Source organism: Phycodurus eques, chromosome 21, assembly GCF_024500275.1.
Source record: "Phycodurus eques isolate BA_2022a chromosome 21, UOR_Pequ_1.1, whole genome shotgun sequence".
NCBI lineage: Eukaryota > Metazoa > Chordata > Actinopteri > Syngnathiformes > Syngnathidae > Phycodurus > Phycodurus eques.
The window spans coordinates 4,446,384-4,474,304 of record NC_084545.1 but is presented as its reverse complement, the minus strand read 5'-3'; the positions used below and the strand labels follow the sequence as shown (position 1 = coordinate 4,474,304).

Genomic DNA, 27,921 nt, shown 5'->3' with positions numbered 1-27,921 from the left:
AAAAGTGGGTGGGGGGTGCAGTCCACGCGTGCATCTATCCAGAGTAGGGGGGGGGGGGGGGGGGGAAGACTTGGAAAGCTCCACCGCTTGTGGGGCTGCTTGCTGCCGCTTGAAGCGAGAGGAGTGAGCCGGTTTCCCAGAGCCGGAGATGATCCCCGGCCGAGCGAGCGCCACGGTGAGCCGGGCTGCGCGGAGCGGGCGGCAGATGGCAGCCAGAAGTCCGTCTCGTCTTCCACGTGAAGCCGCCTGAAGGGCGAATGACGGCGGCGGCTCAACTGACGATCTCATCCCGTTGAAAGCGCTTCCGAGAGGGACACCCCCCCCCCCCCCCCTCCCTCCCTCCAGCCTCCCTTCCCCTCGGCACTTTCTCCATGGCGTCTCCGCAACAGTCCAGGATTCAGTCCTATCTTGAGAGGAACAAAATTGGACCGTTGTTTGAGGTGAGTGCACTTTAACTTCATGTAGCATACTTGTTTTCTTCATATTCGTTCATAGATATCCATATAACTGGGGGGTCAAATACACTACAGCGGTGCCTTGCTCATGGGCAGACCGACGGCAGTCATCAAGCATCAAACTATAGCGACAGTGTTTATTATTGCACTGCTATTTTCAATATAAACCTATTTCTGTATTTTTCATGCATGCTCATGTGCCTGAATTATATATTCCTTTATTACTGTATTGTATTTTTAACACTCATATTTTTATGGATTTTTTTATGTGTTGTGTCATTTTAATGTATATTTTATTTTTATGAGAACATTTATTAGTGGACCATATTTTTGGAATATATACAAATTTTTTAGGGTTGTCTTAAATGTGCCGTAATTAATTTTTTTTCATGATTGCATTGCTATTTTAAATGCATAAACATTTTCTTAATTTGTTTGATTCGCGCTATTTGCCTGAAATCATTTTATTTACGTTTTTCTTATTGGAGTAATTTTTAAAGATGAAGTAGTTTTAATTTTCACTTCTTATATAGTTTATTAATTATTGGACAGCTATTTTAAAAATATATCCATACCATATTTTGCTCTTGCTTCATACATGCCAGAATTTATGTAGTTATTTATTATTGGATTACTAATTATAATGCATATTTTCATTATTTTATAAGGGGTATGGATCTGAAATGTTTATTTCAGTTTTTATGCTATATTATATATTGTATGCTAATTTTTTAATTTCATTATTCTATACTTGCTTGAACTATATTTTATTTTAAAAACTCGTTTTTTAAAATTGATTATTGGGTGGACATTTGAAATGCATTTTATACTCTAAATTTTTTACTTTTTTTAAGTATACATATTTATTTTGGGATAGCTCGTTTTAAAGTAATATTTTTATGGGCTCTGTGCCTGAAATAAATTGATTTATTCATTTATTACTGTTTTTATTGGAGTGCTAATTTGACATATTTTCGTCATTGTTTTATGAGGGCTATGTGAATGACCTTTTTTGAATTTATTTGTGTATATTATTGGACTGCAAATTTTAATATGTAACTGTCCATGTTTTTTCTGTTCTTTTTTTATGTATTACTATTTGTGCCTTGTTGTAGTGCACCTGAGCTGCAAACAGAGATCAGGGATAAACGTATCGAACCTGCGGCTCACAGGATGAATTTTTATTCACACACTTGCGCTGTTTTCTTTAGTTGGACCTGTGTAGACTAGCCATCCATCCATCCATCCATCCACCCATTTTCTGAGCCGCTTCTCCTCACTGGGGTCGCGGGCGTGCTGGAGCCTATCCCAGCTATCATCGGGCAGGAGGCGGGGTACACCCTGAACCGGTTGCCAGCCAATCGCAGGGCACATACAAACAAACAACCATTCGCACTCACAGTCACACCTACGGGCAATTTAGAGTCTCCAATGAATGCATGTTTTTAGGATGTGGGGGGAAACCGGAGTAAAACCCACGCAGGCACGGGGCGAACATGCAAACTCCACACAGCCGGGGCCGGGGATTGAACCCCGGTCCTCAGAACTGTGAGGCAGACGCTCTAAGCCAGTCGGCCACCGTGCCGCCCTGTGTAGACTACTCAGGTTTTATTATTGCTAAAAGCAAGACAAGACAAACTGCTCCATCACGGTCACACGGTGTGTGTGTGTGTGCGCGCGTTTGCGTGTGATGTCGTGCAGCTACCAGCTGAATGCGCCAAAGTGTCACGTCAGCGCTTTGTGATTATGTTACCATACACACGCACACACACACACACACAGACACGGGAAGCGCACACTAAGCAGATGTGAGAGAGGTGTGTGTTTGCAGCAACACTACACAAACACACATACACACACTCCTGATGTCCATTCAAGACTAATTACACACACACAGTCCCAGTGTGTTGAGTCAGTCTCAAGAAGAACATGACGTCCGCTATGTTATTTTTAACCTAGTGTTCCGTGTTTAGTAATGAACAACAAATTGCTGTAAAAACAAAATATTTTTTTAAAAAGCAAGTATTTTCTGTCATTTCAATTTAATATAAAAATTGTTGAAAAAAAAAAGATCATTACTTTCTTTTCAAAGTGTTTGTCAATGTGAATCATAGTGGTTCTAGCATTGAGTCTTGAGAAACGCCATGTTTATACATTTTCATTTATTTTCAGATTTTTCCTTTTCCTTTGCACATTGATCCTTCAAAATTGCCGTAGTATTTTTCCACGCTTTCCTTTTACACGGAGTCTCCGCAACTATATGTGCCTTTGCGTCTGATGTGACGACATACTGTAAAAAAAGAAAATAGCACACACCAGGCAGTGGACCATGTGAAACCCCTGAGCAGGCCCATTTACACATCATATCAGAACATCAATACCAGCGCAGTGTAGTTTTCTCAATTAAGCTCAAGTCAAACGTGTAGGGCGATTCTCACTTCTACTGGTAATTGGTGTCATTCTTCTTCATCCTACCACTCAACAAGACAAACGAGCACTATTAACAAACCACTCCAGTTTACTCCAGCTCAACTTTGCTGTTGCCTAACTCACCTTTCATCCTTCTCGAAGAAACAAGCTCAAGTTTAAGCAGAGGAAGCCCGTTCGGAAAAAACCCCAGAGAGGTCCTCCGTCGTAAAACACAATCGAGTGGGAGAGTGGGCCTTGACGGGGGGAATTTTCGCAAAACATGCAGAAAAAGGTTCATCTTAGCGTGAAATGAAGTTGTAAATCTTACCGCTGTATTGCCCTGACAAAGACGTTTCTATTCGGCACTCGAGCCACATTGACAAAAGTTCCTCTTAACAGTGCCTGTAAAATCAACCTGACAATTCCCCAGGCTTTGAGTTGCAACAGCTAGAGGCGGGACAACAACTACATACAGTGGTGCCTTGAGATACCAGTTTAATTCTGTGCATGACCACGCTTGTAACTCAAAACACACGGATCTCAAATCATCTTTCCCAATCAAAATGAATGGAAATGCCATTAATCTGTTCAGCCTACCGATAATTATTATTATTTTTTAATATTGGATTGTGTTTTTAATGAGAAAAATAGCCCTATATAATATGCCACGTTACACGTTCAACCACAGTAATGACATAATTAAATAGAATTAAAAAGAAACAGTTTTTGTGACCTTTCATCAACTGGTCGGCCATTGTGCTGCTCCCTCTGGCGTGGCCACCTGGAGGAAGTATAAGACAGACAGATAAGTACTGTACAAGGAGATGTCACATGTTCTGTCAACTCCTCAGTGCGGCACTAGTATTAGTCATTCTTCGTAGAGGATAAAGAATAAATGACTAAGTACTCTTATATTTTCTGTTTACATGTGTTGCACCATTTGTGTTCAAATATCCGCTGCTTTAAGGGTTATGACATGGCAACGTTAAGTAGACTGTAGTTAGCCCGTGCCTGCGGTATTTGGTGATGGCTCATGTCTTGAAAAACTCGTAAGTCGAGTCGTTCGTATCGCAAAGCCTCAAAGCAGCGCTGTTTAATATACATCACACCAGACTCAGAAGCTCAAACAGTTGCGGTAATATCCCGCCCGAGCTGGGTTTTGCGTAAGTAGCGAAGGCGAGAAAAGTTTCATTTTCAGCGCTTGAACCACACTGCCAAAAGCACCTTCAGCAACTGCCTGTAAAAAAAACAAAAAACATTTGACCAAAGATGTGAAAAAACTCCAGAAACGTTAAACAGTTAGACACATGGACTCAGAAGTTCAAAGATCAAATTAAAATCACCTGTAAATGTTGTTGTGCATTTTAACGTTCATTCTGAATTTTTTTGGGGAGAAAAGTAGATTTTTTTAAAAATAGGAATTTATTGATTATTTGAGTAGTTATAGTTCTTCATAACTACTACGACTTCTACTACTATCAATGTTTTAATGATTAGGCTTTTGCTTTGGTTTTGTTGCATTTTTGTTACTATTGTTGTCATTATTTGAGTCAATATCGCCATAAGATGCCTTTGGGTTTGCAAAATGTTCAATACGATTATGAAAATAGAATATACATGATCAAAATGCCTCATTTGATCAAATAACATAAAACAATGTGGTTTTTTAAAAATGTAATATAATTTAACCACTCATTACACACACTGTAGTTAGCAGAGCAGTATGTTGGATGTCAAAATGACATACCTCCATTGGTGGTTGGGGGGAGAGAAAAAAAAAAAAAAAGTTATCCCAGAACTCATTTGCATGCAAAAGATGCATTGCGGCATATGTTTTCATGCTGGATAAATCGTCACGTTTACACTTTAATTAAACAATTAAACACCAGCCAGTTTAAGTAATGTGATGTTTAATATGATGTTTATCTTTATAGTTTGTGTGTGTGAGTGTCGCTTTGCTGGAGGAAACTTTTCCGTCTTGTTTTTTGGGAGGAGTTTTATCACCATTTTTTTTTTTGGAGGTATTGCTCTGACAGTAATTACACACAGTCGAGGCATCCCGAGGCCGGGTGCATCATGGGAGAGTTTAGAGGATATGTCAAAGAGAGAGATGGAGCAGGTCCGGTGTGAGGAAGGTTCGGGGAGAGGGCGGCGAGGATGTGATTTGTGGAAGGACGGCAGCCCGGAGGAGGACGAAGGCCGCATGCTGATGGGTTAGCATACGTGTGGCATCATACACTGACTCATGCGCAAACCTTGACCTACGGTCTCCCTCTAAATGGTCAATGACCGCCATAGAACGTGTAGTAGTAGTGTACTACTGTATGTGTTTATATATATATATATATATGTGTGTGTGTTGTGTATTTTAATGAGAAAAAATAGCCCTCCAAAATTGTCCTTTTAAGAAAACAGAGTAATGACATCTGAGAGCATTATCAGACGGACAAAGGTCTATTTTGTTCATTGAGCAGTCTCAACTCCTCTCTCAGATCCTCAGTACAGCACTAATATTAGTCGTTCTATGCGAAGGATAAAGAGTATATGACTGAGATTACTGTTATATTGTCTGTCGACGTGTTGCTGCAATTCGTGTTCAATCCGTTTGTGTTCAAGGCCTATACCACCGCAACATAGATGCTATTTAGCGTTAGCGTTAAGCTAAGCTTTTTGGTTGTTCCATGTTTAGTTTGACAGTAAGCTTCAACTGTTAGTAGCAATAAATAGCTTGAAGCCTCTTTTTAAAATAATTGTTCCCTAATTATATTTGACAAACTGCTGCTCGTTGTGAAGTGAGTTGAGTTCACTGCCACAATATAGCGCTCAAGTCAAAGCGAAAAAAAAAAAATCAAAAATCAGTTGCGGATCCCATGCCAGCTGCTTGAAAATCAGATAGGTGAACCACTACACCACCAATGGCGAAGGTGTAGACTACAACCTGGATTGTGCCTCCAGTCAATCGCAGGGTTATGAATGGAGTGTTGGACTGAGCCCACAGCAGCTAGATGAAAATCAGCTATGTGAACCCTTGGACCTTTTCCAAGAACTAACCGGGAGAAGAAGCTTTTACTGCATGATGTGTTGTGCGGTGTTTATACTCTCATTCATCCAAATGTCTCATTACATCTTTCTTCCTCTAATGACCCTTTTCTCTTTTTTTTTTTTTTTTTTTTTTCACCCAGCCCAAATGACAAGCATCTATCACCCATTTAAGCATTTCAGCGCATCACTTTATACCTGCCAATATGAAATGTCGGCACAATGACAAATTAGCGGGTAAATAGCGTCTCTCCCGCGATATCTGACAGTTGTTATCATAGTCGGGAGACGACGTTTCACACGACGACAAGTCATGATGAGAGCATGTCTGCGTTTTATAGCGCTAGACTGTGTGGGCGTGACGAGCATGTCAATTAATTGTATGTTTCACTCACTTGAGGGATGGCGGCCATAACTTGATTCATTAATTTTTGATCAGTCACGTGGAATTGGATAGGTCTTGATCCCACGCCAGCTGCGCAAAATTCAACGTCATTGTGAACCACTACATATGACACTACATTCCACGCTGTCAGTCCACTATGTGAACCACTATACTACCAATGACAAAGGTAGACTTCACGTTCAACTCATCACTAGTCAATCCCAGGATGATTGTGAATGGAAAATTGAATGGGAATTGCTCCCATGCCAGCTGTAGAAGTCAACTATGTGAACCACTACACTACTAAGGTAGAAAAGGTAGACAACACCCTGGACTGGTCACCAGCCAATCTTAGTGTTATGAATGGAACATCGGTCAGCTGTGTTAGCCATTAGGGAGACTACACCATTCTGACCTGCTCCTCCTATTCTCCCCACAACTCGACCATGTAGTGTGTCAGGGGTGTTATTGAGCCTTTTTCTCTTGGCCGGCGGACAGCTATTCAATTACCGTCGCCACAAAGCAAAGTACCCCCGCACTAAAATCTACCTCGTTCCCGTCGGAGCCCGGCGACTGCTCTGGTGCAGAAAGGCAATTTTTTCTAATATTTGATTCTGATCAGCTCATGTCATCAGCATACAGAGTGACATGCTTATTGTCTTCTGTTACGATGTCATAGTGGCCGATGCATTAGCGTGCATTAGCTCAGTCGGTCAGTCTGGATGCGAAACGCCAGATTGGACGTGCAATCAATACGTGCTGGCACGCGACGGGCTGACTTTTTTTATACAGTACGGACGTGAGCTGCCTGCAGATTGTCAAGTCGGTCAGTCGGAGGGACATTCCTCCTTCCACTGATAGATTTGGATTCGCGCATGTTGGAACTCTGCAGTCTGCTGGCCTTTAGCTGCAGCAGCAGTCAATCAGAGTTCATGCTCCCCACTGTGTAGCATGACACTTGAACGCATCGCCAGAGCCGCTCACTATTTAGCATACAAATTGTTAGCCTGTTAGCATAGTAACTGACGAACTGCCTTAGCACTTTCAATATGCAAATTGCCATTTTGCTACATGTTACCATACCTGTTGATCACTTAGCATGATGTAAAAATCTGTATGGGTCTACTTTAGTACTTTCTTTACTTAAGTTTCTGTCTCACGATATGTTAGCATTTTATTGCTTTACTATTTGGCACGAAGTGTAATCAGTATGGGTCTGCGTTACTCTACAACACTTTTTAGCTTTCTACTGTATATGTTAGCATCCCAACTGTTAGCATGTTAGCCTTTTATCCTGTCTCATTTTAAGTAGTACCTGAGTACTTGTCGGAATGTAATGCTCATTGTCTGACTTAGCACTTTCTATGCTCAAGTTTCTATCCTTTAATGTTAGCTTACCAATTGTTAGCATGTTAGTATTTTATCCAGTCTCATAAGGCTATGATGTGGCTATACTCCTCATGGGTCTGCCATAGCCCACTTGTGAGCATATCTTACTATCTGTTAGTATACCAACTATAGGTCACCATTTTCACATTGCGAATCCATGCGAGCTAACATGTTAGCTGTTAGCAAGTTTAGCATTTCCATTCATTTACAATACTGCTTTTGCTTTGCTTTGTTGCGTCCGCCCGTGCAGGAGTTGATGACTAAACTGATAAGCGAGACCCCCGACCATCCCATCCCTTTCCTCATCGACCACCTCCAGAGCAAACAGGACAGCCCGGGAAAGATGCACCCAGCGCTGTCCGGATCGGCAGCGCTGTGGGCCCAGAGCTCCCCGGGTGGGTAATCAACCCACGCACGCGCACATGCATCATATCAATTATATAAAATACCCATTTTGATAACTTGGCTCAATGGAAAAAAAAAAAATAATTCTTTCTCACTTACAGTGATACCTCGATTTAGTTTGTCCAAATAAGTGCCGTTGCTTGGTCGATTATTTTTTTAAAATGTTTATTTCCGCAAACAATTGACACAAGAACAAAAATGTTGTTTTGACTCTTTTGAGAAGGGCCTGACCGATATGGATTTTGGCCAGTGCCGATTTGGATATTTGGCAGAATAGAATTCTGATAACCGATTAATTAAAAAAAATAACTTGACGCTTCTAACATTAAAGATAAAAATTACAGGCAGAATATTTGACTGTTTTACACCTTCAATATTTGTTTAACTTAACAACATAAAATTGGCTGATTATTTTTAAACATTTTTGTTTGAATGTCATTATCGTTGTCTTACATTGCAATGTGTTGATGTGTTAAAAAAAAAAATCGGCAAAAAAAATCAGCCGATTTTTGCCGATAGTAGCGCTGGTATTGAAAGAAATAAAATCACATCACACGTTGCATTTTATTGTTTTTCAAATTAACTAGCACTGGTTTAACTTTAAGTACAGTAATAGGGTATTTGTACTTCTCAATGTTGCACTTGTGTGACTTGTTTTGATTTGTGTGTGCTCAAAAGAAAGTAAAAACACTCGACGGGAGTTGCGCCACTACGACAAGCCTTGGCAAAATTACCCCAGGAAACCCAAGAAGTCCAAAAGTGACCTGGCCGTGTCCAGCTTGTCGCCTCCCTCGCCGGAATCCAAGTTGTGTAAGTTGTCAGTTGGTAGTTGTGGTTCTTACTGAATGGACTCGCTGCCATACATTTTTTGATGATATATATATGTAAGGCCGAATTACAGTAATTGTATGAATTGTTTCCCTGTCACACACCCAACCGAGCTGAATCCCTCCTTTTAATTTGATGTGATTATCTTCAGTTGTCAATTTGCCCCTTACCCCCCAAAAATGAAAATGACTGATTTAAAAAAAAAAAAAAAAAACATTTAATTGTTGTTAATGTCAGCTTTAGGGACAACTCCAATACAAGAAAAAACATTTCAAAAATATATTTAATCCTCAATACATTTTATTTCAACAAGTAATTGATTTAACAGGAGAATTCTTATATATTTAATGGACTATTTGAATTAAATGGACCATTTGAATAAAATATTTAAATAATTGAATTTAATTATCTGTTTTATTCATTATTTAAGTCAATCATTAAATTCATTGTTTGTATTTTCAATCATTGACATTTTATTGTAGAAAATAATACGTCGATGGCCAACTGTTACAAAATATATATTTATAACTATATATCCAAATGTGAAGAAATGTGTTGTTGTAACGATAACAATAATAACTAAAGTTGCGAGCGTGCTGCAGTGTGTCGAAAACACTGGAGTCGTCGAGGTTGGGTCAAATGTGGAGCATGTCGACCATTTCAATAATTTAACATGGCGCCGCGCCTCTATTTCAGGCTGCGGTCAGCGCGTCGCTCACTATTCAGACAAGAAATGAGGCTATGAAGTGAGAAGGCGCTTCAAACCAAAGTAAAGGAAGGAAGCGACGTGGAGATTTGTTGGCGGCGATGCGTGCCTCTTCTGGCTTCACTTGGGAGTGGAATCCCATTAAAAATACATTTCATAGGTGTTTGAGTGCGCGGGGCTCATGAAAAATGGAAGGCGTGCTTGAAATCTGCACACAAGCAACCCAGCGGCTCCTGCTCGTGATTCGCCTCGCTATGTCACACCAGTGAATTTGCCGTGATAAAACAGTAAAGCAAGGACTTTTATAAAGGCCGACATGCTGACTTGTGTCCCTTTAGGGCCACCGTACTTTTGCAGAAGTGAGACAAAACAGCCAGCTGCACTGTTAGATAGTTCAACTGTTTTTTTGTTTGTTTTTGTTTTAATTGGTCATTGGGCGGTATTAATGATGATAACCATCAATTGATTTTTGATGCCCGCCTTTCGCATATTAATTACTACTACGTACTGCGGTCTAGTAGGTACTGCGTCGGATCGAGAAGTGGTATGAGGCGGTGTAAGTTTAGACCGACTTTCAGCCACCAAATTGTCACGTGCGTCGCCGCGCATGTCAAAGGACACGCCGGCGTTGTGCCGGTACGCCCAACGTAGCGCAGACCAGTCGGCGAGGAAATCGAGAGATGATGTTCCTATTATGTAATTATGTGAATGTACAGACACGAGGTTACATTTTGTCAAAGTAAAAGGGCATTTGTTTGTATTGTTAAGATTGTAGGTTGACGTTTGTGAGTTTTTTTGTCAGTGCCTCAGTGTCCGTCGTGGGATTGGAGGGACAGCCGCGACTTGGACGAGCTCAACCACATCCTGCTGGAGAGCAAGAAGCTGGGCCGGGCCCTGGAGAGCCTTTCTCGCAGTGAGCGCTCCTTCTTCTTCATCTTCATCTTGACACGTACGATTGGTAAAAGCAGCAGGAGACCTTTCTGTGCTTCGCAGTAAGAATCCCTCATGGGAAATGCGAGCCAGGATTAAGCGGATAATCTTACAAGATCATTTGGACTCTTGACTCCTTCCTTCGCTTTAAGGTTTTCTTGTGTTTTTGCAGGCATTGCCACCTCTGATGACATCGATCAGGTACGGCAATTAATTTTTTGGGGTTTGAGTTACTCGCAGAAAATTGAAGATACGAGCGCTGTACGATGATAGTAAACTCTCCGCAATTCACTTCACAACAAGCAGGAATTTGGTAGACAGTGAACAATTCTTCAAAAATAGGCTTCAAGCTGCCACTCTCAGTTGAACTACAATTACTGTAATTTCTCGTGTATAATGCGCATTTCCCCCCCCAAAAAATTGTCAAAAGTCATTAGTGCGCATTATACATGGATATAGGGGTAAATGGAAAACAAATTCACATTGTACTAATGTATGCCGCCATCTAGTGGTTATGAAAAAGCTGTACACTTTCATTCCAAAATGCCACCGCTACCTCGTGGTTATGAAAAAAGTGTAGCCTACACTTTCATTCCAATATGACAGGGGTACGTATGACTGCATATATGTACAGTTGTGCTCATAAGTTTACATACCCTGGCATAATTTGAGAAATATCGTTTTTTATTTATTTAACAACAACCATCATTAATTTCGTTTGTGATGTTTTGTTTAATGATGATGCTTTTCTGAAATGCTTGACCATTTAATTTGAATAGCGTTACAATAAAATTAAATGTTTTTCGCCTGGTCCTTCGTGTTTTCTTTCAAGAATTTCAAGAATTGTACCCATTTTTCTAATTTACTCAATAAAAGTAGGGCTGCGAATTTCAAAATAAGAGCAAGTAAATAAAAAAAAGGACTACGTGTTCAAATAAAGTGCTTAACTTCAGAATAATTCTTTGAAAAAAAACTAAGAAAATACAGATAATACTACATGTTTTGATCATATGGGTCGACGCAAAATCATGCATTGTAAAAATGCATTATACATGGGTAGAAGGGTTTTCCAGAATTTTGAGGTCAACTTTGGGGGTGCGTATTATACATGGGTGCACATTATACACGAGAAACTACGGTACCACTAATATTACTGCATTTTACTGTGTCAGTTGTGACCGGCTTCTTCTCTTGCGTTATGTACTGTATGTCTGTCATACTGCCCCCTGGTGGGCCAGGCACTCACATACTGTCTTAATCATGAAATTGTTATGCGTAAACTGTTTAATTCTTTACGATGCATTTAGTTATGTACTTACGGTATGTTTTAAAAAAAAATATATATATAAAGTACAGTCCGGGGGTAGAGTGCTGTTTTCCTTGTTCAAATCAAATTACAAATATTTGTGGCTGTCTGGAACAGATTAAGGGCATTTCCATTCATTCCAATAAGGAAAGATGGAAGATGCTTTTCTGGTAGAGTCCGTTTAACGATAATGCTAATTAATCCATTGCTGTTTTTACGCGTAGAATTTGGGAGGCTTCAACCCGGTGCTGCGCCCCCGAGTGGTGGGCGAGTGGACGGGTCGGGCCGAGGAGGACGCCGACCCGCTGGCCGCCGAGATGCTGCGGCCCCCCGTCCCACGCAGGAAAAACCGCGTCTGCTGGAGCGGCGACGGCCTTCCCGTCGCCAGGTCGGTCTGCCTTTTGCTTTCAAAACTGCTCTTCACGTTTGAGTGTTTCGAAAGACGTCGCATAAAATTCCCAAAAACGAATGTCAAACTCTTTCAAGTGGACTTTTTAAGCGAGACGAGTGCCGCCTGAGGAGCCGTCGATCCCCTCCTCGTCGCCTCCTCATCCCCTCCTTCATCTGAATGACTGTGATAATCCCGTTTCAAAGACTATCCGGTGCCAAACTCATTTCGAATTAAAAACTAAGCGCGTGTTGCTTGAGGCCATCGTACACAGGCAGAGCTTGTTATCTTTTAACGTTTGCCGCCCTAAACCGCGTCGTTCCTTGACCTCTCTTAAGGCTTTTTTCCGCCTTTAAATGAAATGTGTTACATCTTGAGCTAGATCAGTGTGCGTGTGTGTGCGTGTGTGTGATATAATTTGTACTGTGGTGTGACCTAATTAGAGGAGGATGAGCCTATGAAGCCATAAATCATGTGTGGCGCACACCCATTGCTAATATCATTAGGCTGCTGTATGCTGGGGAAGAAATCACTTAGTTAGCAGCCTGAGTGGGGAGACAATGTCTGTGTACGTGTGTGTGTGTGTGTGTGTGTGTGTGTGTGTGTGTGTGTGTGTACTACTAATTGACTGTGAGAAGGATTGGATATTTGGACACACCTGCACATTCTAATGAGCTGTATTAAAAATTCCGCCTTCACGAAAGCGGGTTTATCGTTTGCGTCATGTTGTTGCCAGAAGGTTAGGTTAGAAAATCTGGATTTTTGTTGTTCTGTTGTTATAAACATTTTGGCTTTGCATATTTTTATATTTAGGGATGGGTGAGTATCAGGCTGATATTTATGTACTTATATTTCCGTATGAAATGGATACATTAACATTTGAGTCAATGCCATTACCTGTTCTGTGGTTATCATCACCCAGTGTCCAGACGGCCGGCAAAGGCAGCAAAGGGCCGAAGGAGCTGCAGCAGCATCACAAGAAGCTCCTGGCCGCCATGTTGGCGCAGAACTCGTCGGAACGGCTCGGCAGTCCCGCTCCGTCCGTCACCGAAGACGACGTGGAGGAGGAGGACGACGACGCCGTGGAGCTTCTGGGTAATTTGCCGTACATCACGTTATTATTTTGATCTTAAGACTTGAAAAGATTGATTTGGGTACAACAGTTTCTTTCCCAATACTGAAGCGCAGTGTAATGTTCAAAGTGCATTCAAAGACATCAATATTAGTCTCCGGTTGGTTTTGGTGCCCTTTTGCAAGTTGACTGTCACTTTAAGGACCGCACAGCGAGTGTCATTGGAAAGCCACTGGAGGATTTGAAAGTCAGAATATTGAGCCACAGAGGACTGATGGACCCCGGACTGGGACTGGGACTGGGGGCCACTACTTATTGATCCCTGAAGGAGCCATTGATCGGCTCTCTTGGGCTGCTGAGTAGTGGGTGCTCACTCACAGGCTTTTCTCTCTCTCTCTCTCTCTCTCTCTCTCTCTCTCTCTCTCTCTCTTTCGTGTTTGTGGGGCATCCCTTTAGGTATTTATTTGGGAAGTTTTATGGATATCCTCTTGCAGATTGTGGCTGGACAATGCATAGGAGGCATGTGAGAAACATTTGCCTAGGTTGCCATCTAGCGGTGCGTGCGTGTCATCACTGGTACTTTGGGAGAAGTTTTCGGCGGCACTTAAGTGCTCATAAAAATATGTTGTGGCTGAACCAGACTTGATCAACTTAAAAAAAAAAAAAAAAATAAATAAAAATAAAAATCGTGTCATATTTTTTGTGTTTTTCTAATATTTTTTGTTTTTATCGTAGTATTTGTTTTTTTTTTTGTCTGATATGTTGTATTAATTTTTGTAATGTATTAGTTCATTTCTGCCTAATATATTGGTCTTTTAACGTTATATTTTTTTGTGTAGTATGTTTGTTTGTGTGTGTAATATTTCTGTATATTACATCTACCGATTTTGTATTTTTTTTTTTTCCATCAAATTCTTTTTAAAATTTATTTTTTATTTTGTCCTGTTCAGTATTTTGCCTTTTACATAATCTATTTTTGTGTATTTATTTTTATTATTGTCTAATATTTCTGAAATTTTCCATTTTAATATTTATGGTATTTGTTTGTCTGATATGTTGTATTATTTTTTTGTCCAATGTCTGTGTTTTTCCTAGTATTTTATTTAAATTAGATTTTTTTTTTTGTATTTTAGTCTAAATGATTTATTTTTCATTTAACTTTATTTTTTGATTTTTTTTTTTTTTTTTTTACACAACTATATTGTTTTTTGTTTAAACCGTATTATAATTTTGTCACATGCAAAATAATGTCTTTGATATCACTTTTATGATCATCTTTTAAAAATCGGAATGTATAGTTTCGTTAACGTCCGTGGATGGCTTGTGGATGTGTGAAGGGCACCGCCTAACGGTGAATTGTTGTTTTAGACCACTAGAGGGAGCCCTTGATCCCTGGCACGTCGCTCTTAATTAATTAATTAATTAATGCGCTTCGTGCTTGCGGAGAAAGTTCACACATTGATGGTGGCTGCTGCCACTTGATGACTAATAACGTCGTGATGTCAAATTCTGCTGCGTCGCCCTAATTTCTGCTTTTAGGGGGAGAAAAAAAATCAATAATCAAATAAAACAAACAAAGTGTGGTTAGAGGCAGTTCAAAGGTTTACACCAACTTCTATGAGACTTTCCATAATCCACAGAGCTGTGATGTGTGTGCGGCGACATCTGATTCCCATCACACGTGTGTGGGTGTCATCGTAAGTGTGCGTGTGCGTGTGCGCGTGCGGGGGGTGGGAGTCCACCATTGGAAAGACATCATTATGAATCGTAATTCTGGAATACTGCTTTTTATTACAAAGCCAAACAAATGGCTCTCCGCCACCACACACATTCAAGTGTGTGTGTGTGTGTGTGTGTGTGTGTGGGGGGATGCTGGGGGGGCCGACTGGCAATCGATCCAGTGTTGTCTACCTTCATTAGGCAATTAGTCCAGGTTATAGCTTACTTTAGCCACTGGTAGTGGAGTGGTTCACATTGTCGTAGTGTAGTAGCTCACATAGCATTTGTGGAGCCGTTGTGGAATCAGTTCCCACTCAACACCCCATGCAAAAAAAATAAAATAAAATAAAAAAGCTCCCTGAGATGAACTGGCATTGTTAGTCTCGAGGTTCATATTGTCCTAATGTATGTTGTCTCCCTTGCAGAGGACCTGGATGACCTGCGCATGGAAGGCGTGAGCGGGTTGGTTCCGTCCGGCTGTAAATTCAGTCAAGGGCGCAGCTCCTACCATGCGGAACCTCAGGCCAAAGTCACGCTCAACATCTGTTCTCGATGTGCCAGGTAAGCATTTTATTTTTTTTTGCAGGTGAGCAACTAAATAATCTGATCTCCCGTGAACCTCGGCATCATCTACGTCTGCGGGCACGAATTTTTCGCGCCTCGATGCCAGTCCGCGATAAAGCGCTATCTGTGGTTCCGACGACGCCATGCCGTCATGTGCCCGCGCGCCGTGCATTGTTCGGGCTGTGCAGCGTGCTTGTTTCCTTCTCGGCGTTCCTATCAGTCTGGGATGTTTGCACAAGTCCCGCACCAGGATGAATGTTATCGCAGGATCGCGTGCTAGCGGTTTATGTGACGGGATGATTTTAAGTGCATAGTTTATACTGTGCGACTTCATGTTTGGTTTATCATCTGTTTGTGTTTCCTTTGACGTCTGGTGACTGCATCTTTGTCACTTTACACTTCATCACTGGATCTGTGTGTGTGTGCGTGTGTATATATTATTGCCAGCAATAAAAAAAATTACATCTTTATTGTTTAAATTATTTTCAATTTATTCCAGCCACAGCGTAAAATGAGCGTTCGGTCCTCCTTAGACGTCGCAAACCGTTGATACCTCCCAAAAATAATTTGGGAGGTATCAACTGTGTGATTTTCCGTCCTACACAAATATGGCATACCATAAGAAGAATGCCAACATGTGCCAGCATTATGGTACCATGACAAAAGGATGACTCAGGACAATCGCGAGCTAGCCATAACAGGCATTATTGAAAAAAAAAAATCACAAAAGTAAGATGTAATGTAAACAGACCGATTCCATCTCGGTCCAATGTCATTCCTCAGTGCTTCCTCCTTGCTTGTGTACTCGTATTGTCGGACATTCTGACTCCCCAAAATGCACCGGATGATGTCAGAGTGGCCAACACAATGTGCATAAAAAGCCTTTTGGGGTGAATCGTGTTACAATTATAATAAAATCGTATTGCATCATAATTGTGGTGAACTCCATCACCGTGGAATTGTTTGATTTACATTATAATTTAAGTGAAACATCGCAACGATTAATTTTTGTAACTGGAGTGAATAGAATTGTAATTGTCAGTAACAGTATCGCAATGCAAATGTAGTGAATCGTATCATGTTGTAATTGGAGTGAAATGTATAATATTCTAATTGGGAGGAATCGTTTTGTAATTGGAGTGACTCTTAAATGTAATTGTAATGAACCATATTAATTGAATTATTTCATATTTGAAGAGAATTGTATTGCAATTGTGGTAATTTATTTTACATCATATTCAGAGTGAATTGTGTTGTCGTAGTTGGAGTGAATCACATCGTAAAAGGAGTGGATCATATCACATCGTAACTAACTGGGCTGAATCATATTGTAATTTTTAGAGAATTGTAATGAATCGCATTGCAATTTGAGGTAATAGTAATCCTTGTAATTAGATGTAATCGTATTGTAATTGGAGTGAATTGTTTCATAATGGTAGTGAATCACATTATATTGCATATGTAGAGACTCGTAATTGGAGTGAATCATATTGCATCACAGTTTAAGTGAAACTTATCATAATTGTTTTGAATGGTACCATATTCAATTTGTACTGAATCGTATCACATCAGAATTTACTGTAAGTGAATTGTATCGTAACTGGAGTGAGTACTATCCTAATTTGTGGGAATCATAATGTATCACATAGTAAATGGGCTGAATCATATCGCATCGCAATGAGAGGGAATCATATCATAATTGTAGCCAACTGCATTGTATTGCAGTTGTAGTGAATCGTATGATATTGTAATTTGAGTGAATTGTAATGAATCGCATCGGAAATGGAGAGAATAGTATCATATCGTAATTGTTTTTGAGACATAACGTATCATAGAATGAATTGTAATGAATTATATCCTAATTTGAGTGAATCGTGATGAATTGTATTAAAATTGAAGAGAATTGTATCATATTGTGATTGTCATAAATCACAAGGTATCGTAATTTGAGTGAATTCTAACTGTAATGAATCGCATCATAATTGGAGTGAACCATATCGTAATTGGAGTGAATCGTAGCATACTTCTAAATGAGAATATTATCCTATCGTGTCTTGTTGTGCAGGTTGCAGGGCGACAGCGTAGCCGCCAGCGGATCCCAAGAAGCCCTGCGCCCTCACGCATCCGAACAAGCCGCGCCCGACATCTCATGTGAGTGCCAAAAACCTCCGGTCCGTCTCCACGTCCGCACCACGTGAATTGAGTCTCGTCTTCTCGCAGCCACGTTGCCCGAGGTGGACACTTTGGCGGCGACGGCGGCGGGACGGTTGCAGGAATGTGAGGCGCCGTCTCAAGTGTCCAGCTCTGTAAGTGTCACGTGACCGCCCGAGCCGTTGCGAATTGGAGCGCGGCCACCTTGATGCATCAATTACATCACAATGTCGTTTTTTTTACAATAGCCTGACATATTTATGGGTCATGGGAGTACGTTTGCTTTTGTTCAAAGCCCGCAGGTGAGTAAGTTACACTCACTAGACACAACATTAGGGACGCCTGCATGAGCTAAAAAAAAAAAAAAAGAAAAGCAGGACTTTTAGGCTCCAACACAATCTGTTTCAGGATGCTGGTTGAAAATGTCTTCATACAAAAACATTGGGGATAGAAAAGTAGTGGTTCACAGCTGACTTTTGTGTAGCTGACGTTGGATCAGTTGCAATTCAACACTCCGTTCGCCATCACCTTGGGATTGATTGGCAATAAATGCAGGTCGTGGACTGCCTTAGTTGTGGCTAGTGTAGTGGTTCACATAGCTGGTGTGGGATCAGTTCCCACTCAACACCTTGTTCACAATTACTCTGGGAGTGATAGGCACCTCAGTCATGAGTGTGGTTTACCTTTTCCATTGGTAGTGTAGTGGTTCACATAATCGACTTTCATGTAGCAGGCGTGGGGTTAATTCCCACTCAATGCCTTAATCAATCCATTGTGTAGACCACCTCATCCGTTGGTAGTGGATCACATAAATGACTTTTGTGTAGCAAGCCTGGGATGAATCCCCACTCAATATCCCATTCGATCCATGGTGTAGTCCACCATTGGTAGTGTAGTGGTTCACATAGCTGACTTCTATTGCTGGCTTGTTATTAGTTACCACTCAAAAATCCCGTTCATAATCACCATGGGATTGATTAGCAGTCAATCCATAGTGTAGACTAACTTTGCCATTGGTAGTGTAGTGTTTCACATAGCTGCTGACATTTGTGTAGCCAGTGTGGGGCACATTTCCTACTCATTCAAAAATCACCCTCGGACTGATTGGCAATCAATCCAAGGCGTAGACTCCCTTTGCCATCTGTAGTGTAGTGGTTCACATAGCTGACCTCGCAGTACAAAGCAATTAAAGCCGAAGTGGGTGAGAGGAGACCTTTTCACTTGTGTTTTGCACATGGTACGGATTAGCCGCTCGCACTCAAGAAGGTGCGAGATAGTTTAGTCGCGCTACTCTCCAAGCGTACGTGTACACGCGAGGGACTATTAAAAGCTTTTCTTTCATTTTGCGGACGACGCCTCGCGCGCTGTCGGCCGACTCGTGGCGACTGCCGCTTTGATTCGGTCTGCTCCCAGTTAGCGTGGAGCCTCTCTGCATCTGCCGCGCACACCGAGTCACGTCTCAGCTCCGAGCGCTCTTTTTTTTTTTTATATACTTGATTTAAAAACGCCGTAAAAAAGTCTCGTCTAACACTTAGATCGGTGCAATTATGAAAACAAAAGTACTAAATACTTTTCGGAAGGCTCTTTATGCAATCGGGGCTGGCGTCTTTGCGGCGGGGGACGTTATTAACAGCATGTGAGGAGGCCTAAGGGACGCAAGATTTGGGAAAACCCGCACTAGATAACTAAAAGATCACACAAAAGTCACCGATATGAACCACTACACTACCAATGCCATTGTCAATGGGGCATTGAGTGGGAACTAATTCCTTATTTTCCTTATAATTTATTAATTTTCATTTTATTTTTCTTCATTTTATTATTTGCCAATTGTTTTTAGCTTTTATTTTATTCTTTTATTTATACTTTATTTTACTTTTCCTTGGGAGGCTATAATATAAAAAAAGAGTAAAATAATTTAAATTGATTTTATTTATTTTTATTTATAAATACAGTACAGTTTAATAACATTTTACTTTGAATTAGTTTTAAATAATTTATTACAAGATCATTTAAAGCGAGTAAACCTTTTCAATGTATTTATTATTGTGATTATTATTATTACTACTACTACTACTACTACTTTGATTGATTTATTTTTTATTTTTTATTTATTTTTATTTTTTTTACCAGTACTTTTTAAAAATTTTGAATGGTATTTATTCAATTATATTTTTTTCATTTGTATTTATAATTACATAGATTATTTATTTTGAATCATGATTAATCCAAAGCATTTTGATCCTTTATTTATTGTCATATAAAATACTGTCAAATGTATTTTCTCATTTATTATTACTGCACTTTAATTTCATTTAAAATTGTTACTAGTCCCATTAGACCACAAGTGCCATAATTTAAAAACAAAGTGTCAAAAATATGTGACTTTGTTGCATTTTTTTCCGGTTATTTTTCCAACATTTCTTTTGAACGATGACGTGTTCTACTGCACATGTCCTCAATTTAGGTTGTTAAAGCTGTTAATGGTTGTTATTATTAGTCTGGCGAGCTCCCCCTTTTCCTCCGCAGGCTTCTTAAAGGTGATAAATGCACTGCAAATACAACAAAATGTCCAAAAAGATCCAATTCCCTCCATTTTTTTGGGTTGTATCAAACTTGTTGCCTGAGTGACGGCGCCATAAACGGAGCTTGCCAGGGGGGAAACTGCTCATTTGTCCGCTGCGAGCAGGAAAATGAGCATGGCGCGAGGCCTTGCGGGTGATAGAAGGCAGACGCTGTTGTGACGCTTTATGTTCCGTTTCCACGGCAATCTGGCGATACACTGCGTGGCCCCAATGTTATTTATTATGATGATGATTTTTTTTTTTTTACATTTTATTTCATTATAAAGTTAGGCACCAAAGCCCGCAAAGCCACAACTCATCTCAGGACGACGTCATCCGTTTGAAACGGGTAAGTCGTCATGTTACGCGCGTGTAAACTGACGGACGCGACGGCTCGGATTGAAAGCGTCGGAACGGAGCCGCTTCTGTCGGCTCGCTGCGTGGGGTTGGGGAGGGTTGTATTCCCTCAATAATTAGACCACAAAACACCACACACGGCGACAGTGATGACAATGCGAAAGTGCGGGCACGGAAACAGGAGTTCAGAACACTCAGAGAAAGGCCTTCCCGTCTTGATTCAAATCAGTCGAGGGATTTTTCGCTCATTTTTATTTTTTTTTCTTTGCAAAGTCGATCAAGGATGTGTCGTGAAATTCTCCATAGCGTAGTGGTTAACAGAGCTGAATTTTGTGTAGTTAACCAGTCAACACCAGCATGTAGCCTACCCTTGACATTGATAGTGTAGTGGTTTGTGTAGCTGATTTAAGTCACTGGCATGCTATCAGTTCTTACTCCAAACCTCATTTACAATCAACCTGGGCTTAACTGGCAACCATCTTGAGGTGTTGACTACCTTTGTCGCTTGGTAATGTAGTGGTTCACGTCGCTGATTTTTAAGTCGCTGGCTTGGGAACCGTTCCCATTCAACACCCCATTCCCAATCACCCTCGGACTGACCAACAACCAGTCCAGGGTATTGGCAACATTTATCATTGATAGCGTAATGGTTCACAAACGCACATGGTGCTCCACTATGGAGGTTCCAGTCTACATGTGTTTCATATGATTCTCGGTTTAGCGTGTGATCACTGTTGATTTTATAACGTCTATTGAAAGCAACTGAGAAGCGTAGTGCTTCCCCGTAGGCTTCCCTACGCATTGCACACTTTCATCTTCGCTCGCTGTGGTTTTTATACAGCCCGTAAAATACACAAATACGGCTCCCTTAGTTCCAGTAATGGCTGAAAATGATATGAAAGGAGCTTAATTGAAGGCTTGCTCACTTTTTATTTATTTATTTTTTTAAAATTTCACTTTCTCACTTTCTCTGTTTTCTGCTACCCATCCCCCCCCCCCCCCCGCGCGCCCACTACAGCGTCAGCCTGTCTGGGAGGCTGATCTCAAAGCTAAGAGGACTGGTGGTCTGCTGTTGGGGGACCCCCTCTTCTCCAAGGAGCTGGAGAGCATGGGCAAGCAGCTCGCTGGTATGCGTGTGCATTGTCTTATATTGTAATTTGTTCATGTGTATTAATTATTATTATTTTAAAAAATATTTTTTGCCCATTTTAGAAGGGCTAATATCGGCCGACAAAATTAACAACTCTTACAGGCATATATTTTTTACACTCTGTGGGGAAAAAAAAAAAAAAATGCGAATAACACTGCAGCTTATTGAGGTGTTGTGACCGTCTTCTTTGTGTGTTTATTATGTATGTATTATACTGCCCCTCGGTGGGCAATGCGCATTAACTCAAATCAAAACAAATGTGCCCGCAGGTTATTTAAGGGATTTCAAATGAGCACGTGTACGGCCGCACAGCTTGATCCACAAATGACTATGTGGACATCTGTGCAAAAAGGACAACAATGAATCGTCGGGGCGCCTGTTGACGCTGAGGAATGTATTTATCAATCTCATGAAAGCCTGCACGGGAATCCAGAAGGAATGTCGGCATGTGCCCCCCCACGAAGACAACCACATGCCTTTATATTGTTATAAAGGGCTTATTATTTGTCCTCTCACATACCACCCTTATTTGAAGCATATTGTTAACACAATAGGATGGCGAAGGCATCTTTTTTTCCGAACAGAGTTCTCCTCACGTGGTTTTCATTTACGCGCGTCTGATGTCGGGCTCCCGTCGGGCATCTGAACGAGCTAATTTGCGCGCTTTCGAGCCTTTATCAGCCGCTAATACGTTCCATGTTTAGAGTCGTTTCATGTTCGGGTCGTCGCCCGCATTGTCAGCGTGGGATTTGCCGTTAGTCCTTTCAGCTTCTTAAAAATAGCACTCGACAGTTTTGTACTTTATAAATATGCACAATAATGACATCATTGAATAGAATGTAAGGAATCCAGAATTGAGTAGAATACAGAGATAATAAATACACGAAGAAGACGGTCACGGCTAAGTGATTTAGTAAGCTGCAGTAATTTTAGTCGTTTTTCGCAAAGGTTAAATAATATATGCCGGTGAGTATTGCTATATCGTCTGTCTACATGTGTTGCTGCACCGTCTGTGTTCAAATATCAGTCACTTAAAGGGTTAAAATAACTTCCGTAACATAATAATTTAATGAAGGCTTAGGCCGCCTTAACTAGTAGCAGGTAAGAGTAAAAAAGTAAAAGCGCATTTAGTTTTTTTTGTTTGTTTTAATAAATAAAATTAATATTCAATAATAAAGGTTAGCTTTGAGGATTTGAGAGAGAGCAATTTTTTTCAAGAAAAACATTGATTTTCTAAAAAAATATTTTTTTTTTCTTAAGGGAAAAAGGTTTTACATCTATTTTTGAGGATTTAATTTAGAAAAAGTTTTTTTTTTAGATTTTTCTTCAAGGTAAATGTTGAGTTTTAAAACTTTTTTTCTGGATTTTTATTTTATTTAGAATACATACGTTTTATTTTTTGAGACTGAATTACTTTTTGAGAGTGAAAATGTTTTCAGTACATTTTGAATTGACAAAAACAGTTTTACTTTTTGAGGATTTGTTTTTGAATGTATTTTTTGTGGAAAAAGGTGAATAATTTTTTTTTTTTTTTTTTATAAATAAAATGTTACTACATTGTACTGATGTTAGCATCCTGTTGGTAAACTGAATGCACACTACAGTGCTGCCCTTTTTGGAGAAGAAATTATTATTATTATTTAAAAAAAAAATGAATATTCTGCTGAGTTGTCAACTTCTGCTGTGTTCCCGCAGAGGTCGAGAAGGACTTGGCCAAGCTGGCAGAAGCGGGGAAGATGAGCAGTCGGAACAACCCACACAGTCTCCACCACGGTCCTCTCGTCCACCGGACCCTGCCCGACACGCTGCCCCTTACCAGCCTCCTCTGCAGCCCCCACTCGCCGGGCGGCGGCGGCCTCTTGAGCAAGGCGTGCGGCGCGGGCCTCCCCCTCCTCAGCCCCAGGTCGGCCGCCTCGCGGCCGGGCGGTCGCACCGTCAGCAACCCCGGCAGCAGGACGCAGACGCCCGGTACACCCGGGATGCCCGGCGGCAGGACGCTCTTCACGCCCACTGGGCTGCGCTCTGGCTTCAACCCTCACAAGGAGGTGACGTTCAGGAGGTCCCGGAGCCGCCCGGTGACGCCCACCGGACAGCCCGCGCGCACCCGACGGTTGCTCACGCCACCCGGGCTCAGCACCACCGACAGCCTGGGGGCCAGCCTGAGGGCTTATCTGTCTGAGGTGGGTACTGTACGACCACATTGGATTTGTTCTCCAGTAAATGCAGTCTTTTAAAAAATATATATATTTTTTTTTCAGTAACAGTTATTGAGAAAAAAGGTTTTTTTTCTACTGTAAATATTTTTTTGGGGGGGGTTGTAAAAAAAAAAAAAATATATATATATATATATAAATTGTTTTACCTTTTCAGAAAAAAAACTTTTTTTCTTTTTTTCTGAAATCTTTTTTAAAAAAATAATATTTTGAGGATTATTTATTTATTTAGATTTTTTTTTTACCTTTTTGAAGAGGATATTTTTGGGTGAAAAAAGTTGTATAAATTGAGGGGAAAAAATATTTTAGTGAAGATTTCCTTTTTTTGTGAAAACATTTTCTGCACTCCCCCACAGCCGAGCAAAAATAATTATATGTTAAACCAATTATATTTTGTGGTACAGTAATGCTCAATTAAGAATAAGACTCTTGCAGGGGTAACAAAGTACCAAGTCAGTGTGTGACAAATGATTGACAGCTTGTATGTCACGTCTTTTGTCTCTGATTGGTTGTTTTTCTTCAGGCGCAGTGGTTTCTCATATAATTAGAGGCCTACGATGGGACCGGAGCCGGCTGTTTTGTTTCACAGTTCATATTTATCATGTACTGCTGTCAAGTCATAATGTGTTTTTGAACAAATATGACAATAAGTGATTTTGGGGTGGGGGTTTGTTTTTGTTTTTTTTTAAATTTGAAAAAATAATCCTCCGTGTTTATATTGTAAAAAAGGACAAGCAGGACATCCAGTGTATATAAAACGGGGCATATTCCACGTAATGCTTTGGGAAGAGTCTGACCGTGTGCGCCAACAGGCCCTGTGCCAGGGCACAGTTGGCGGCGGGGACGTTGGCGTCGACTACAGAGGGAATATCACACATGGGCTTCGTGTGGGGTTTCCGTGGTGGTAACTAGTAGAAGGGCGTCAAGTCTCGCGGTGGGGAAAACGCAGTCTGGCATAAAAAAAAAAAAAAAAAAAAGGAATTTCTCGCTTATAAGTTTCCTTTCATGTAAAACGGCACTGTTAAATATGAGAGGGAGGCCGTTTTAAAGGCTTTATTAATGCCAGTTTGCTCTTTGACAGGCGCACCAGTGGAGCTAGCTCGTGCTGAAAACCAAGCGCACCCCACTCGGCTTTTGGTCAGCCCACCTACTGGTGGAGAAAAGGACACAGACGAGCAATAAAGCAGTAACAAATACAAAATTAAATTGTAGCTTTATGATAAACAAAAAAAAAAGCATTCATTTCAAGAAAAAACAATCATGTTTTTTTTTTCAAGAAAAGGTATTTCTCTGGAATTTTTTTTACACAAAAATACATGTTTGAGAAAACGTGTGTGAATTTGTTTCTCAAAAAATAACTTTTGTCAAGAAATTACTTTTTTTGTGAAAAAGGGTAGATTTCAATGGAAAGCAAAAATATGTCAAGAAAAGCCAACTCGAACATTGAAATTTTCACTTGTGAAACCACATTTTATTCAGTTGTTTATCTTTACTTATCAAAAGGTCCAACATTTGAAGTTTTGTTGTACAGGTCGAAATAATGGTAAGATAAGTTTTGAAATAACTTTTTTTCTATCGCAAAAAGCTGACATTTTAACAGGGCTGTGTAGACGTTTTACATCCACCATATATCAACTATAGACTAAACATCGAGCTCCCTAGTGATCACAAACATTAGCCGCATGCTGCTTCACCCCATCTAAAGTCATTATCTGATCACATGTAGCACGTGACAGACCCCCTTTTAGTATGAAATCCTTTTTTTTTTTTTCCTTTTTTTTTGTTTTTTTGTTTGTTTTCATGTGTTTCAGGATGAGTTCTACCAGCAGTTGCAGGCCATCCGGCAGCCTTGGCGCATCCCCAGTGACACCGACAGCGACATCATGGAGCCGCCCGAGCAGGACAAAAGTGAGCCACCTTTCCTTCGCAGACTCATTACATCACCACGGCGTAAAGTGTCAAGCAAAAAACCTCTTATCCCAACGTCGCGTTGACGTTACGGAAGAATTCCGTCGCGATTAAAAAAAAAAAAAGAAAAAAAAAAAATCAACCGCTGTTGTCGTGGAAACATAACTCTGGCGGTTACTCGTCTTACATAATGACAACAATGCTGACAATAGCCGTGCTGTAAAATGCACATGGTGAGCCAGGTTGAATTAATCACAGTGGGAGAAGATGACAAAATGACAAAAACATGATTTTGTGGTCTTCTGATTTGTGTGTGTGCGTGTGTGCGTGTGTGTGTGTGTGTGTGAACATGAAAAATGCATGAGTGATTTGTTTCCCCAGGTGCCAGCATGAGATCCGTCTTTTCAGGTAAGAATCTGCCGTACACTCCGGACAAATATTCGCTGTTAGTTGCCTAAAGGAGCCTCGCTGTCTGCTCATGACCTCACTTCTCGAACGCGTTAACCCGAATAAGCACGCGGAAGCCACCGAACTCATTTCATTCAATTATCCTGGTGAGCGAAACGGAGGCCGTTGCCCAGTTCCATGAAGTCACGCGGGGTACGGCGTTTACACGCTCGCAGACGGAGCGCAGTCACTGATGATTTGGGTCTGTCTGCTTTGTGGGTTCTGTCTGCGGTTGTTCTCTTGTGGCCGGCGAGGTGCTGCCCACAGTTTGCAGTGTGCCAGCCTGGAAGGAGATGTGAGAGGAGGCTGCCGCTTGGCTATCAGAAGAAGGCACTCCCGCCCCTCCCCGGCCTCCCTGTCGCCACGGCAACCCACCTCAAGCCAAAGCCTCGTTCATCTATCAAAATTATCTTCGCCAATTGCCCAGTGTTTGCTGCTGTGCGGATAGAACTGCAATGCAACATACACCGGTGCCTTGAATTTATAATCTCCTCTAACATTTTGCTGTATTTTCCAGTATTTCATTTTTTTATATTTAGTGACTACTGTAGTCATTCCCGCGCTGGCTCACTTGGAGGCGCACCGAAAATAACGTAGCGGAAATGACGCATTTTACAGAGCAGTCGGTGGCGCGCGGCCCCTTTGTCAACACGTCTTTCCGAAGACGTCTGTTTGCCTGTTTTTGTATTTTGTGTATTGAATGTTCAGTAAAGATTATTTTAAAAAGAGGACCCGACAAGGCAACGGATATTTAAACACAAATGGTGGAGCAACACGTAAACTCGAGCCGGGACACTTGTAAGGCAAGGTACCACTGTATTATCTTCAAAGTTATGATTCTCCAATTTTTCTGTCCCATTTTCAGGCCTATGAAGACGGCGAAGATCCCGTTCGATATTTATGCAAGCCGCCGGACATTTTAAACAAATTACGTTATTTTTATAAGTCCTATGAATGAGATTGTATGTTTTTTTTTTTCCACCAATATTTCATAGACTGTTACTATATGATATTTTTATTTTTTGTTTGCTCTTTAGCATGCTATGGGACTCCATGCATGGGTGCATTTTGTGGTTTGAAAACGTCTTCCAAGGCAGTGCCAGGGGGAAATTTGTTACGCATCCAAACAAGCTAATGCCACTTGATGCCAACAGGGGGGCACTGTAATGTTGGAGTGCTAAGAAAAACATTTGCATATGCTTGGATTCTACTCATTGGGTACATTAAAAGAAATGAAACGCAAATACCTCACTTCCAATAGTTTTGATTATTTAGAAAAGTCAACTAATTGAACTGGATTCCAAAAGAAATAATAACTGGCATCGTTCATGCAGGTGTGTCAACTGCGTAGACGCTTCAATTCAAAGAAACATCTGGTCTGCTCTGCAGTTGAGTCAATACATTTCCCCGGCGACTTGGGTTAGCATTAGCTTGTTCGCTCGGCTTCAATTGATCCCGAAATGATATGCGCTCTGAAAGATGTTTTCAAACATGTTGTGGAGGAAACTACAGGAATGCTGGTATGTTAATAAAACG

At 40.9% G+C, this 27,921-nt stretch overlaps 1 protein-coding gene across 4 annotated transcripts; it reads left to right on the top strand.

Annotated features, from left to right (window-relative positions):
• Nucleotides 1-92: 92 nt before the first annotated feature.
• c21h8orf34 (chromosome 21 C8orf34 homolog) lies at nucleotides 93-27,921 on the top strand. 4 transcript variants are annotated; one of them, XM_061666967.1, is made up of 16 exons: nucleotides 93-440; nucleotides 7,928-8,072; nucleotides 8,761-8,892; nucleotides 10,419-10,529; nucleotides 10,719-10,747; nucleotides 12,077-12,240; nucleotides 13,163-13,335; nucleotides 15,457-15,592; nucleotides 17,661-17,746; nucleotides 17,816-17,901; nucleotides 21,686-21,794; nucleotides 23,513-23,997; nucleotides 25,842-25,938; nucleotides 26,320-26,346; nucleotides 26,640-26,855; nucleotides 27,251-27,921. In XM_061666967.1, the coding sequence occupies exons 1-15, from the start codon at nucleotides 372-374 to the stop codon at nucleotides 26,831-26,833; spliced, it is 2,043 nt and encodes a 680-aa protein (XP_061522951.1). In that variant the 5' UTR covers nucleotides 93-371; the 3' UTR covers nucleotides 26,834-26,855; nucleotides 27,251-27,921. The 4 variants fall into 4 exon arrangements, with proteins under 4 accessions (XP_061522951.1, XP_061522952.1, XP_061522950.1 ...); XM_061666968.1 differs by lacking the exon at nucleotides 26,640-26,855; XM_061666966.1 differs by having other exon boundaries at nucleotides 26,640-27,921.